The 16,406-nt window shown below is 44.7% G+C and overlaps 2 protein-coding genes across 2 annotated transcripts in view; both read left to right on the top strand.

Moving 5' to 3' along the window:
* The window catches only part of LOC147027267 (cyclin-dependent kinase 1-like), a 92,395-nt gene that overhangs the window by 15,034 nt on the left and 60,955 nt on the right, over window positions 1-16,406 (top strand). The window lies entirely within an intron of this gene.
* LOC147027268 (uncharacterized) lies at window positions 4,945-8,663 on the top strand. The gene is made up of 3 exons (XM_085883520.1): window positions 4,945-5,487; window positions 5,580-7,931; window positions 8,054-8,663. Exons 1-3 carry the CDS (start codon window positions 5,412-5,414, stop codon window positions 8,440-8,442), a joined length of 2,817 nt encoding a protein of 938 aa, XP_085739646.1. The 5' UTR covers window positions 4,945-5,411; the 3' UTR covers window positions 8,443-8,663.

Genomic DNA, 16,406 nt, shown 5'->3' on the forward strand with positions numbered 1-16,406 from the left:
AATGATCTCTCGGACTCTCTGGAAAATCCTCTATTTCTCTTTGCCGACGACTCCACCCTCTGCCGTACCATCTGTCATCCCTCAGACCGGCAAGCAGCAGCTTCTTCACTCACTGCAGATCTGGATAAAATCACAAACTGGTCCAACACGTGGAACATGTCTTTCAATCCAGACAAATCTCACACTCTCACTATGTCTCTTCGAAAGGACCGTTTACAAAACCCCCGCATCCACTTTCTCAACAATCCTCTGGAAGAAGTCTTTTCTTTCAAGCTTCTAGGTCTCACTATCTGCCATGACCTTTCGTGGGAAAGTCACATTTCCAACCTCGCCTCAAAAGCCAGTCGCCGACTGGGAATCCTCCGTCGTGCTAAGTCCTTCCTCGGCCCTCTTGAGCTCCTGACCACTTACAAAGCTTTTGTCCGTAGCCTGATGGAGTACTGCTGGAGTGGGCTGACCAAGGATAAGCCTGTTTTTGTTTTTTTCATCATGACATGAGTTAATTATCTTCAAAAAATGGAGACGTCACACATTGCCTCTCAGTGTTGACGTCACACGTTGCCATGCAAATGAATGTAAAAATTAGAAAATCGCCAAAAATTCCCAAACCTGTCCAGTACATAGCCTATGCTGTACATTAGACCACAGAGCACCCACATGTCAAAAGTGGCGACAATCCGTCCGGCAGTTTCAGAGGAGATACGTCCACAAAATATGGCTTAGTGTATTAAAATAATAATGACCAAGTACCAAGATCTCAAAAATAGGGGCAATACTCATCCTGCGTGCTCACCTGGTAGAATAATAATACCAAGGAGGAAATAATCGTTGGACGGCATCAGCAAAATGTACCAATGAACCAATGTTATAGTAAATGTGATAACATATTGTTACGGTTGTGGAAATTCGCAGGACAACATATAGGTCCTTAGATCAGTTATGTCGATAAGTCTGTGTTCAGATAGATTTCCCCACCGATGTTTAAAGGGATTTATTCGTGTCACCGGGCTGTGAATCTTGAGTTAGCCGTTTTTCTTTTACTATCTTTATTTTGGACCAACCGCTTCACAACAAGCACTTCCACCACCAACATCGCTCTCATCACCCATCTCCACAACGACCACCACGACATCCCCTCACAACCTATGCAACAACGAACAGCAACGCCTCACCGTCATTTTACCCCATCCGCTCTCCTTCGTTGGCACCAGGGTCGTTGATTTCACCCACGTTGTGGTGAAGTTTCAGTGAAATTGTATGTGTAACTTCAGAGAAAAAGTTGCAAGTATATGTGGACAGATGGACAGACGGATGACGCGCCATCCCATAAGCTCCCCGGAACTACATTCTAGGTGAGCCAGAAGTGAAGATCTCGGAAGCTTAAGAATGTTGAAATTGTACTGGTGATCATTGGAGCAACAAGAATCATAAAGGAGAACCTCACTGAGATTTTGAAAATCATTCCCAGGTGAAAATTATTTTGAAAATCATTTTGAAAATCATTATTACGACAAACGAAGTACAATTGGAGACAGTCCAGGGTTCGGTGATTATCTTGAAAAGAGCCCTTGGAGCAAAATTCTGAGAACAACAAAGTTGAACAGCTTGGTCCATGAACCGTGATCCCTTACTGAAGCGAAGGTGGATATTGTGAGTCCTGGAAGATCTCCGTTCCATCTCCTGAAACCCACTCACATGTGGAGTTGCAGTCAACAACAGCAACTTTAATGTGCACACACATACACACATACACACACACACACACACACACACACACACACACACACACACACACACACACACACACACACACGCACACACGCACACACACACGCACACACACACACACACACACACTATTCTCTTATTCACCTCTATCAGATCCAATTGTAATCACCTCCTTTCTAATGTACTACAAACGCCAACTGGACGGACGCACGCAGGGATGGAAGATTGATGCACGCAGACATGGAAGCACGTAGGGATGGACGCACACAGGGATTGATGCACGCAGGGATGGATTCATGCAGGGATGGATGCACGCAGGGGATGGACACACGCAGGGATGGAAGCATGCAGGGATGGACGCACGCAGGGATGGACGCACGCAGGAATGGAAGCACGCAGGGATGGACGCACGCAGGGATGGACGCACGCAGGGATGGAAGCACGCAGGGATGGATGCACGCAGGGATGGACGCATGCAGGGGTGGATGCACGCAGGGGTGGACGCACGCAGGGATTGACGCACGCAGGGATGGAAGCACGCAGGGATGGAAGCACGCAGGGATGGAAGCACGCAGGGATGGACGCATGCAGGGATGGATGCACGCAGGGGTGGACGCACGCAGGGATGGATGCACACAGGGATGGATGCACACAGGGATGCTGAGACTGATCCCCTTCTATATATTAGACAAGGTCCCAACTTCTTCAACTACTCATCATAGATGAGTCAAATCAATCTAGTGGACCTACATTTAACCCTTTCTCTGGCAGTGATGTACTTCCTCAGATGTGGTGATGGGAATATTAAATTGGGGGGAGGGAGGGAGAGCGAGGAGGGGAGAGTGAGGATGGGGTGGGAGAGTGAGGAGCGAAGGGAGGGAGAGTGAGGAGGGGAGAGTGAGGATGGGAAGGGAGAGTGAGGAGGGGAGAGTGAGGGTGGGAAGGGAGGGAGAGTGAGGATGGGGAGAGTGAGGATGGGGAGGGAGAGTGAGGAGTGAAGGGAGGGAGAGCGAGGAGGGGAGAGTGAGGATGGGGAGGGAGAGTGAGGAGGGAAGAGCGAAGATGGGGAGGGGCGGCAAGGAGGGGGTGGGGGTGAGGAGGGGAGTGGGAGCGAGAAAGGGGGTGGGGGAGTTAGAAAGGGGGTGGGGTAGTTAGAAAGGGGGTGGGGGAGCGATAAGGGGGAGGGGGAGCGAGGACTCACCACACATTGCAGAGCGAGGAGGATGGGGGAAGAGGGGAGTGTTCTGCACATGCGTTTGATTGGGGGACTTGAAGGAGAGTGGGGGAGGGGGTGGAGGGTGTGTGTCCCCTTTATGTTAGCATTAGTATAAGATCGAATCAAATTGGGTTCGTTTAAACACGTTCAAAAGGGTCAAACAAACAATGCCCGGACACCGTCCAGAGAGGTCTGTGGACAGAGCTGGATTTAAATTTAACATTCCCCGAGACATTCGAGTAGTGAGGACTCCCTCTCCCCTCCTCACTACTACCCTCCATCATCAACCTTGAAATGTAGTGGGAAGAGATACATTTTTAAAAGAGTATTACTATGTACATATCTATAAACATTTCACTACAACACTTTTTTTTGTAACTGAAGATGAATTAAAAGTAAAAATATTTTAAACCAGAAGGGCGCTCAGTCGAGCACATACCTGCGCCAAGGTGATTAGTTTACGTTTTCTATCCCACTGATGGGTGGGATCTGCATTCGGACCTGAACTAACATTTAAATACTTTGTTCTTGTCACTGAACTAACTCATCCACCAAGTTTCGTCCCAATCCGTCCACAACCTTTTGAGATATCGTACAATATATCGTTTTAACCGCATCTCATTCGATGGTGAAAAACCGCTTTTAAATCCCTCGGATCCGGATCCAGATCTTCACCAAAATCTCATCAATTCGTCCTTGTCCTGTACCCAAGCTCTCCACCAAGTTTCCTCCCAATCCGTCCATCACTTTTTGAGATATTTGTTCACAAACGTACAGGAGTGAAAACATAACCAACGTCCACCTTGGGTGGGTGGAGGTAATTATCAGTTAAATGTTAATAATAAAGTGACATCAAATCAAGTGATTTTAACAGAAAGTTTATCATCAACTGGATGGGGAAACTCGAGTTGTCAGCCTCACATGGCAGATGTGACCCCATGGACCACTTCCCTCGCTCTGCCACCTTTGAGTGAACAAGGGGGTAAATAATACCAGGTTAATAACAGGTTGATAAATAAATAAATTAATGCGTGGTATGTTTTTCATGGGATCCTGGACGAATGTGCCGTTTGGTCCGTTTGGTCCTTCCCTGAATCAGGTCCTGTCCGTGGAGGGGTTGGGAGGAGTTGAGGGTGAGGGAAGGTTACATGTCGTGTTAACACGTGACTGTGCATGTCCATTGTGATTTTTCATGTGTTCCCCGTGAATACAAATTAAACTCCATTTACCTTCATATTCACTGCAGCTGTTTGTCCCCCCCCCACCCCCACCTTTACTGCTGCTACTACTACTGATCCTCGTCCTGTGTTCCACGTCCCAAGACTCGACCACTCACATTCGGTGGACAATAAGTTCATTATCCTTACACATCGCAAGCACATTACATTTCCCAACGTTAAACGGGATTCGTGCACCTTTTGCCCCGTTTATGGAGGGAGGTACCTGGACTCCATACCCCACTCCACCGCACCCCTCCTCTCTCATATCGACCCGAACCCTCCATTCGGGGTTTATGTTAATTTACAAAGGAGACTCGTGACCACGTTGTACTAATCATCGATTAAAATCGCGAATGGCATCCAACCGACCTCGTGCTGACCCTCCAGGTGAACCACTACTTACCTGCCGCCTTCCTCCAAAAGCCGGTTGTCCATACAGGTGGACGATGGCGACTCACCAAACATCTCCATCGGCCTGAACCTTACCCAACAACATGTTACACGTGGTACGCACATACATACTCGTATATGTATATATATATATATATTTTTTTTTTCGGCCGAGCAACGACAACGGCAATCAGGAACCGCGCTCCCGATCCCACAATGCAACAATCAAAATGGCGGTCACGCCGTTGCCATGACGACCTCCCGCCAGTCTGAGCTGCACCCGGTTCGGTTTTCAAAATCACACAATCTCACGTCCCACCCGCATGAATAAGCCAACATGAACCGCAATCAGGACACCATGTGCCGGCAGAGGTCGCTGCTCCTCCACGAACCCCGTCGATTGCAGGTAAAACCTTCACGATCGTTCTGCGATCAATCCGACATGAAGGAATAATCACCGAGTCCTTCACACCGAGTATTGCCGATTGGAGGAGGGGGGGCTACTTCCGTCACACCGATTGTGCCATTACATTAGGCGGGATGGTGTTGTCGTCCCGCACATATTCATTCACATTCATTGATATGGGCGAGGTGTAGGCCGAGGGCCACTGCATTGTCGCTTCGTTGGTTCCAATAGGTTACGGGGACGAGGTGGGGGACGAGTGGGGAGGAGTCTGTGAAGGAGGACGAGGACGAGGACGACGAAGAAGAGGAGGTGCAGGGGGGTCGATTCGACTTTCCTGAGAAGCGTAATACGTCGACGGCACCTAACTTACCTTGTATAAATATAAACCATCAAACGCCCTCCGACATTCTTCATTTTCCCAACGAGTGAAGAATTTCCTGAACTCAAGGCTATGGCTGGAAACCAGCAGATCGCCTTTTCATTGTCACTCCCATCACAAGCCTCTGAATCGACTACACCGACTACAGGTATGTTCAAACAAGAAGAATGAGAAGTCGATTGCCGAAATAACCAGCTCGGCTAATTGTGTTTACCATGACGATGTTTACCTGTATTTCAGGTGATACCGAACCAAGCACAGACGCCCATCGTGAGGTGCCTCCAACCGGTACGGTTCAAGGTAACTGTGCTCGAGTTGAGAAACTTGCAATCTGGGAAGGCGATGAAGAAGCACGACAAGAGCCCCCGATGAGCTGTGAAACAACTTCACGATATGCTGGCCAAAAGGTTGTCGAGAATCCTGCAGTTGGTCCGGGTGAAAACGACGTACCTGTAGCTGAGAGTGGTGCACACGACGAAGAACGTGAAGCAGAAGAAAATCGGACACCTGTGAACAAAGAGGTAAACAAACTTCGAATTGCTCCTGTTTTAAGCAACGACCACCGAATCGAGAAACTTGTGCTTGATGAAGGTGATGCAACGGAGGAAGAAACGTCAACAGCATCAACGAAGAAACGAACAACGCCGCAGGATTCTGTCCAAAGAGAGGTCAAGAGACATCATCTACCTGCTACAAATGGAAGCGTTGATCGTCGAGTCCATAAACTTGCACTCAAACAAGAGCGTACAGCAGCAGCAGAAGAGAGAGCGAGAACATTGAAAACATTTCCACATGATCCTGTCAAAAAAGGGCTCAATAAACTTGTCGCTACTGCAGCTGTTTGCCAAATGAACAAACTCGCACTCAAACAAGAGCACGCAGGAGACGAAAATACAGTACCGGCCTCTAAAACACCTCCACGAGATGCCGTCCAAGAAATCGAGGGACCTCAAGATGCAACGGACGAAGTTAACAACCACCTCGTCAATGAGTCTGTGCTCAATGAAGATCATGACGCAACATGCAAAGGCACATTACGGATCGTCAAAAGACCGAAACGAGATGCCTTCCAAAAGAAGTTTGAGGAAACAGAACAGAAGCTCGATCAAATCATCAAAAAGAGAGAATCGGCGATTCTTACGGTTAAAGAAGTCGATGAGATAGAAGAGTTGAACAAAGTATTGAAGAAGCTTGGTCAAAGAATCAATGCCTTAACTGTGGCAGCTGAAAAGCAGAGGAAGAGACGGCTTCAGTTGAAAGAGAAACTGGCCATGCTTGAGGCTGATAATCCATCCCTTGATGATTTCGCTGAAGATTCAGATGCAAAGCACAGAAGACTAAGTGAACAGAAAGAACAAACCGAACTTCTACGTGTCACAAAAGAGGTCGCCTTGGCGCTCTGTTCTCCCGAGGATCGACTTCGATCTAAATATATCAGTCATTGTAAAAGTGTCGATGAATTGCTTGAAAAATTACTTCTCGGGGGGTTTAAGATATGCCGTTTAGAGTCCTTCTTACGCCTCATACCGAGGCAGGGATACGTCGAGAATGGAAAGGAATTCGTTTCTACACTCCCGGTGCAACTGGTTCACGCTCATAGCAGCAACCACACATCTCACATAGACACAAACTTCAGCTTTGCAGTAATGTCCTACGTCAAGGAAGTGTGTTCGTGGTTCGGACCGAAGTTGTGTTCCTTTCTCAGTATTGATGACAAAGCCCGAGTCCCAATTGAGTTTACTGCCACAGCCAAAGATGCTCCCCTTTTGCTACATGTGGAGTACAAGATGGAGTCTCAAAATTCTGCAAAGGACATTTCTAATAATTGCTACAAGCTTATGTCTTCTGTGTACGCTTCCTGCGTGATTTCTTTGAACAATTTATTTCAGCCAATCGTTAGCTTCAACGGTCCCACGTACATCGCTGTGAGGAGCGGAGAGCATGACAACATGGCTTTTACTCATGGTCGAGATATTGAACATCTGCTGAAGCTCGACGCCTTCAAAGATATCATGTGCAATGAGATTGGAGAACTTAAGCCAATTCTTGTTTGCACTGTCGATGGATGGTCTGATGAAAATCCCAGTTTATCGAAAACATTACGCGTCACTTGCAACCAGTTCCGATTACACAACCTGGACGTATACCTTGTTGCAACACAGGCTCCTGGAGCTCTAGCTCACCCACATGTAGAACGTCGCTTGGCGCCCCTATCCAGGGTGTTGTTTGGCCTTATCATCACAAATGGTTTGTCCGGGACTCCAGACGACTCTGGCAAAATAATCGACACCAATTTGGAGGTTGTCAATTTCAAGAAAGTTGGAGATGCTCTCGCAGAGGTTTGGTCAAGTACCGTGGTCGACGGCTATAGCGTCATTTCTGAGTATGTGGAGCCAGTGGGTCTTCAGCTTGAAAAGGTCTCTCCAAAATGGGAGAAAAACCATGTGCGTGAAAGTCAATACCTCTTGCAGATTGTCAGGTGTAACGACAGAACTTGTTGCACGGAATGGCGCTCAAACTGGAACAAAGTTTTTCCAAAAAGGTTCCTCCCAGCACCTTACTCCTTACAACAAACGACCTGTGGTCTCAGAGGTAACAATCTCTCACTTAAGTTCACAATTTCAAGTGAGAATTATCCGTTTATTTGCATCGCACATTATTATTATTATTATTATTATTATCATTATTATTGTTTTAAAAATTTTTATCCACAGTTCCAGAATCCGGTGATGCCGTCGACTGTCACATGTACACGAGTATTAGCCAGAGGATGGCGTTCGACCTGAGACCAGCCTCTGAAAGCAAACAGCACGAGGTCCCGTTCGACTTCCATTGCCCAAGCATAAATGCTGACTTGGAGGAACGTTTATGCAACAAATGCGGCATGTACTTTGCGTCTCGACTTGCTGTCGAACGTCATGCTGTCATCCACAGTGATCGTGCCCCTGGTCCATCGGTCGGTGCGGAGGGTGATGCTGCCATCGCTAATAGCTGTGTGATGAGTCAGCCGCAGGATAGTGCGAAGGATCCAGTATTCCGAAAGATCTCTGATATTATGTTGAGCCCATGGAGGAAGGTTGGTGGAGAAAGTATTTGTTCGTGACATTACGGTCAGAAGTCACAATCCGGAGACATTTTAGGTGCAAGTTAAATTTTTTGGAAGTATAAATATGCATCGCTGTGTGGTTGGTTGTTTGGAGCATCTGCCAAACAAAGCTGTGGGTTTTCTATTTACCTTCTTGCTGTGTTTTGTATATTTTGTTTCTTTGCACTTTCTACTTTTGAAATCCTTAAAAGCATGCACAATAAAGTTTCATGCATTTGTTTTGCGTTTTTTTGACTTTTGTGTATAAGGTCAAGATGTAGCTCCATGCAAGTGTTTAAATGGAAAAGAATTGAAATTGCAGGACGAGTGAGTGAAGTTATAAGTTGTTAGAAGGGGGGAGGGGTGGGTATGGGTGGTTAGAGGTTCTGGAAGAGAGTAACTGTTTGCTAACTTGTGCAACCACATGCCAAGCTCACTATGGGGGAGGGATGAGTGGATGGGGTCAGGGTGTGGTACATTTTTTTGATAAAGAGCCTGGATGTTTGCTAGTGGAGTGGAGTCAGTGTTGCAATAGCTGGGGAGTAAGGGGGGAGGGGCTCCTTGGTCGACGGTGGGATGGTCCCTTTTCTACATCCTGCATTATAATTAAAATAAGAGAGTGGAGAATTGTGAGAGGGGATGATTTGAAATTATACCGTTTTTGCATGGATGATGTTGATAGGTGCCACCAAATGGTTATTTAAATGAATATGTTTTTTCACTAAGTGTTATTGCTGAATTGACTACATTAACAATCATCTAACTACACTTCAAACAGGCCAGAGCAGACCATTGTGCCGAATCACCATCCCTTCTGATATCGGTGTTTTCATCCTTGCTTACAAGTGGTAGTAAAACCACTTTGAGGTGTGCGTGCATTCGTTACATTGGAACACATGATGGTATTGAGTAAACTTGTTTATCTATTATTATTATTATTATTATTATTATTATTATTATTATTATTATTATTGCATATTCGATTGAGTGGATTCAGTCAATCCCACGGGCAGCTCATAATGCTTTATATTTAAACCTGCTACATATGTTATCTACCTACATTGGTGTTTGAAAGCACATGTGTTGTGTATTTGTAAAGGGAATATTGTATCCTCCTGCCATGACCTCCCACCTACCAACCAGTCTGAGCATGAGTCCTCGTCCTCGTTTCAAGTACGAATCATAATGCTGTGAATGAGGTCAAAAGGTTTTTCTCTTTTCAAAGAGTTTCAGATCCGAAGACAACTTTTATTCGAGTGGTACCAGGAAACTCGCCCACCCCCGAGGGGATGTATCATGCTGAATGGAAAGTATGTACAAAAGGACAAACATCTGCAACTCACTTTTCTGGCCCAGGATTCTTCATTGTTGCAAGTTGGGGGTGGGGGGACTTTGTGATTCCACAGTTTAAAAAGCTCAAGTTAAACTTTTACATCACTGATAACTAAAACTTTCCTACATCTTGTCATAACCTTATAATTTAAACTTCCCACATGCTGTATTATATTTTACCCTTATAATTAAAACCTCCTGCATTATATCTCAACTTTATAATTGAAACTTTCCTACATCCTGCATTCTATCTAAAGCTTATAATTTAAATTTTCCCACATCCTGTATTATAATTTAACCTTTCCGAAATCCTGCATTGTAATTTAACCTATCCGACATACTGCATTATAATTTAACATTGTAATTTAAACGTTCTTATATCTTGTATTATAATTTAAACTTTCCTACATCCTGTATTATATCTTATCCTTATAATTTAAACTTTCCCACATCCTGTATTATATTTTACCCTTATAATTAAAACCTTCTGCATTATATCTCAACTTTATAATTGAAACTTTCCTACATTCTGCATTCTATCTAAAACTTATAATTTAAATTTTCTGACATCCTTTATTATATCTTATCCTTATAATTTAAACTTTCCTACATCCTGTATTATAATTTAACCTTATAATTTAAACTATCCTACATCCTGGATTATAATTAAAACTTTCCCTTATCCTGGATTATATATTGTCCTTATATTTTAAACTTTCCTACATCCTGTATTATAATTACAACTTTCCAACACCCTGGATTATAATTTAAACTTTCCTCCATCCTGGATTATCTATCTATAATTCCAGCAATCTGTGTGTGTGTGTGTGTGTGTGTGTCTTTCTGTCTGCGACCGCCGTTTCTCGACAACCCCTGGTCCGATCTAATTGAAACTTGCTAGGAATATTGCTGGGGACCAGAGGATGTGCCTTTTCAAGGTTTGATACTAATCGGACGAGCGGTTCCCAAGTTATGGCCATTTATTTATCAACCAATGACAGGACACGGTGCGATGACATCACTATTGGCATCACAATGAATTTATTATTATTTTTTTTTTGCACGTACTGCCACGCACGTACGGCCACGCACCTACGGGCCCGCACTAGTAATATAAACTTTCTTGCATCTTGTATTACAATTAAAACTTTCCAACACCGTGGATTATAATTTAAACTTTCCTCCATCCTGGATTATAAGTTAAACTTTCCTACATTCTGGATTATAATTTAACCTTATAATTTAAACTTTCCTATATCCTGAATTATAATTTATACTTTCTGACATCCTGTATTATAATTTAAACTTTCCTACATCCTTTATTATAATTTAAACTTTCCTCCATCCTGTATTATAATTTAAACTTTCCTATATCCTGAATTATAATTTAAACTTTCTGATATCCTGTATTATAATTTAAACTATCCAATATCCTGTATTGTAATTTAAACTTTCCAATATCCTGTATTATAATTTAACCTTATAATTTAAACTTTCCTACATCCTGTATTATAAATTAAACTTTCGAATACCCTGTATTATAATTTAAACTTTCCTGTATCCTGTATTATAATTTAAACTTTCCTACATCCTGGATTATATTTTAAACTTTACTATATCCTGACTTATAATTTAAACTTTCAGATATCCTGTATTATAATTTAAACTTTCCGATATCCTGCATTGTAATTTAAACTTTCCAATACTCTGTATTGTAATTTAAACTTTTCTATATCCTGTATTATAATTTAAACTTTCCTACATCCTGGATAAAAATTAAAACTTTCCCATATCCTGGATTATATCTTGTCCTTATAATTTAAACTTTCCTACCTCCTGCATTATATCTTGACCTTTAATTTAAAAGTCAATGTCAAACGTGCTGCGCTTGAGAGCAGTTAACAGGGGCCTCTGGGTCCGTCCAAACAATACACAACATATATTTTATGGAGATTTTCGTCACCCCTCCCCCACAACGTTGCTCCCAACGTACTCCCATCCCCCCCCCAAATCTTACTTATGACATAACAGCTTTGTGAGACAACCTCCTCCCTCCTCTTTCTCCCACAACGCTCTGTAACGTTGGGCCCAACCACACACCCACCACTCTGTGAGTGAGGTAATCGACTTTACGGAGGGACAGCCCCCAAATAATGTTTTAAGTGATTGTTAAATTTTCAGATGAAATGATTTTTCATTTCTGAATCACATAATTGATTCCATGTTAACCATTTAACTCACAATAAACATATTGAAAGGACCGTTAAATATATTTGTAAAGTTATGACATCGAGGGTGTGTTCAGTTTGCAAGATTCTTATAGAGCGCTTGCCATTGTGGCTTAATCACTTAATAAAGCACGATCGAAACAGTTGATAAGGAACGGCTGGCTTGGCAAGCAATAGCTCGCTGATTACGAAGAGAACACACCCCAGCAGTTTCGAACCTTAAGAAAGAAAGGAAAATATAATTGATTTCAGTTTAAACTTCCTTGTTTCTCAAAAAAAGTGAAACAATTCCAGATTACTCTTTCCTTTATTTTCGTTTGAAGGTGCATATAACGTCACCACCTACACTTTTTATTGGCGTCCACCAAGGGTGTATTCCATGACCAAGTAGCTCGCTAGCGCTTGCCAAGCCAGCCGTTCCTTAACGGTTTCGATTAGGGTGCTTTTTTGAGTGCTTAAGCCACTTGGTGAGAAACTTGGTAACTAAATACCCAGGTTTGTAGAAAAACCATAAAATTACGTATTTTTGTTGATTTGGGCTGCTTGAAAATGTCCCATTGGATGGTGTGGAAATGGCACCACACAATTTTGAGCTAACCTATGTATTACCAAGGATAACTCTCAGATTGGAGCTTTGAGGGCAGGGCATCACATCACTGTGCCCTTAATTCCTCGGATGACCAATAAGCTGAGTGTTCCGTCTGCTAGCATTAGTTGGTGGATATTTACGATCCCACTGTGTCTTTTATTTTAAGAGGAGTAGGAGAGGTATTGCAGGCATCCTGAGCAAATTCCTGCCTTGACTGACTGCTGAGAAAGCAATGGCAAACCACTCAATATAACCCTTGCCAAGAGTTTGAGTCCAATAGCAAATTTATTAAAATGTGGTTTAGTATGCAGCTTGTGGCTGCTCATTGCATCATTTTCTGGAAGAGCGGATGTGCCGCTGATGCAATGCTCCTGTTTCCAAAAAGTTGTTACGACTCATTTTGCCGACCTCGGAAGGATGATGGGCTGAGTCAACCCAGCTCGTGTTATTTCAACGTTGTGACAGGGGCTCAAACTGAAGACCCAAAGATCAAAAAGCAGCCACCTCAACCATGATTAAGCCATCACCAGGTTTATTTATTAAATTATATGTGATAAAATTTGTTCTTCTCTTCCTCTTCCCTTTATAAAGGGTGAGGTCCAATGGCACCAAGCTTCTGCCCTGCCTTGACCATGATCCTGCTTCACCTCCGTCTGTCCTCAGCTAACTCCCTTCACTCTCCAACCACCCCTACCTTATGGATATTCCTCCTCACACAATCCTCCCATCTCAACAAAGGTCTACCTCTTTTCATCCTCCCTTGCTCCCTCAATCGATGAGCTCTCTTTGCCATTCTCTCTTCCTCCATCCGCACCAAGTGCCCAGCTCATCTCAGCCGGCATTTCACCAATCTCCCCGTCAAGCTCATCTGCACACCAATCTCCTCCCTCAGTTCATTCATCCTGCTTTTCTCCACCTTCTTCACTCCAACAATCCTCCTGACCCAATTGTTCTTGCAAACCCAGAGCCACTGTTGTAGTCTCAATGTCAGTGCCACAATCTCTAGGCCATAAAGGTAGGCTGGTGTTACACATTACATTACTCCCTCCACCCTCCTACATGAATTCACACTCACCTGAATCCTCCTCCGCACCTCTACTTCGGAATTAGCATCCCCAGTCACTATTCCTCCCAGATACTCAAACCTATTTCCCTGCCTGATCTCCTTCCCATCGAACTGATATTCATTTATTTTCTCTGCTGGTCCACCCACATCACCTCAGCCTTCTCCATACTCATCTTCAGTCCATGCTTCACAATTGTCTCCTTCCACTCCCCCAGTACTTCCTGCATCTCCTGACCACTCTCCACCACAACAGCCAGATCATCCACCGACAGTATCTTTCCCATACTCCTCCTCAAGCTCACCTTCCAACTTACCATCACCATGATAAACAGGAGTGGGCTGAGAGTGCTTCCTTTTCTCAAACCAATGTTCATGTTGAACTACTCAGACATCCCAGGACCAATCAACACTTCATTTGGTCCCTTGTACATCTCTTCCACCAACCTGACTTCTGCTTCCAGCACTCCCATCCATCTCAGTGTCACCAACACCATCTCTTTCGGGACAGTGTCGTAGGTCTTCTACAGGTCCACAAATTCCAATGCGATTTCACCTTGCACCTCCAACATCTTCTCCACCAGCTTTCTCAGTGTGAATATCCCATACACGTCCCCCTACCCTTTCTAAACCCCAGCTGCTCTTCTCCGATCTCCATCTCCACACTCTTCCTTATCCTCCCATCCAGAATACTTTCCAGCATCCTAATTACATGACTTAGGAGCAGAATGCCAATGCACTCCCTCCGGATCTTGAACATCGCCCTTCCCCTTCCACATCAGCATGACTAACCCTGTCCTCCAATCCTCTAGAAGTGAATCCTCACTTATACATATATTCAACAGCCTCTTCGTCCAAATGACTCTGACTTCTTCTGCTGCAACTTTAATCTCAGGACACACCTCATCAATACCTGGTCCTCTTCCCTTCTTCATCCTTTTTAATGCCATCTGCACTTTCTTCTCTGTGATCTCCATCAACTCCCTCTCGACACAACATGGTAGCTCCAGCTCACCGTTGCCTCCTCTCCAGTTCAACCGCTCTTGGAAATATCCTTCCCACACCTTCAATACTGCCCCCCTCTCTGTCACTATCCTCCTACCACAATCCGTCATGTCCTTACCATCCTCATCCCTGTCATGAGCAATATATGCATATATATATATATATATATATATATATATATATATATATATGTGTATGTATATGTATATATATATATATACATGTGTGTATATATATACATGTGTGTTCGTCAGGTCAGGTTCGATCTGTGACCTGCTACAGGTACCATGTAAACCTGTACTAACCTGTTCCATGGTCGGGTTGTCGGCGACTAAACCGTCTCCCCCACCAGGTTTTCTGGTGAGGAGGGTGTTTGGATATGGACACCCAGCAGGATTAAAAACAAAACCTGTCAAAGGGCGGAGGAGCTCCTTGTGAGCCAACGGCCATCCATATCTAGTGCCCAACTGTGTCTGCGGACGTCCTCCTGCAGTTGGGTTACTTCTTATTAGGAGGTTGGTGGCAGGATTTGCACTCCAGCCACCGTAAAACGCTTCATTCCGCAAAACGCAAAAACGCAAAAAAATCTGAAAACCCACTCCGTGGGAGTACCTCCTGTGCAGCTTCCCTTCGCAGGGCAGCTCACCGGATGATGGGATTGGGGCAAAGCCTTCGGGACCCCCATTCTTTGATAGGAGGGAAACCACGGGGTAACATCCCTGGGTCAGATTGCGGGAGAGTGTGTCGGAGTGGTGCTGAGGTGTCGTCCACCAGATGGCGGTCTCCTTGGGTTAACCTGAGGCGGTCCCTTCGGGTGGGTGCCTGGAATGTCCTATCCCTAAGAGAGGATGATCACCTGTCTCTGTTATCATCTGAGCTCAAGCGTTTGGACATCGGGGTTGCAGCTCTCTCTGAGGTTCGGAGACCGGATTGCGGCGAGATAATGGTGGGTGGTTACACCTACTATTGGTCTGGTCGCTCTGATGGTTACCATACCCAAGGAGTTGCTGTAGCTGTGTCCAATAAGCTGACCCCAATGATAATTGAGGTAACACCGGTCAACGAGCGTATTATGAGATTAAGGATTCGTCACTCCTTAGGTGTCATTTCCCTGGTCTCTATTTATGCTCCGACTGAGTTGAGTGATGTTACCGTGAAGGACACATTCTACGCCACACTCGAGTCTGTGGTTGATCAGTGCCCCAGACGAGATACACTTCTAGTCTTGGGGGATTTCAATGCATCGACTGGAACTGATAGGGATGGTTATGAGGTGTGTGTTGGTCCCCATGGGTCAGGAACTATGAACCAGAATAGCATTAAGTTCCTTGACTTTGCAAGAAGTCATGGACTTAGGGTGGCTGGTTCATGGTTTCAGCGCCCGCAAGCTCATCGCTGGACTTGGTATTCCAACGCTGGCGGTGTGGCAAAGGAGATTGACCATGTCCTCATTGACGGTCGCTGGAGGATGATCCAGAACTGCAGGGTCTACCGGAGTGCTCAGTTCCTCAATACTGACCACAGGCTTGTTGTAGCAACTCTAAAGCTGCACCTTAAATCCTGGAGAATGGTACCATCCCAGCCTAGGCTGGATGTTGCCAAGCTCAGGGATGAGAGAGTAGCTGAGGAGTTTGCGAACAGGCTGAGTGGACACTTGGGGGTCTGGGTGCTTTGGGGGTCCTGAAGAGTTGTGGAACACCTTCAAGACCACCGTCCTTGATGTTGCCGGTGGATGCCTTGGAGTTCACCGCAGGGCAAAGAAGAA

The sequence above is a fragment of the Eptatretus burgeri genome, chromosome 5 (assembly GCF_056783735.1).
Source record: "Eptatretus burgeri isolate ZD-2024b chromosome 5, Ebu_testis_v1, whole genome shotgun sequence".
In the NCBI taxonomy this organism is placed as follows: domain Eukaryota; kingdom Metazoa; phylum Chordata; class Myxini; order Myxiniformes; family Myxinidae; genus Eptatretus; species Eptatretus burgeri.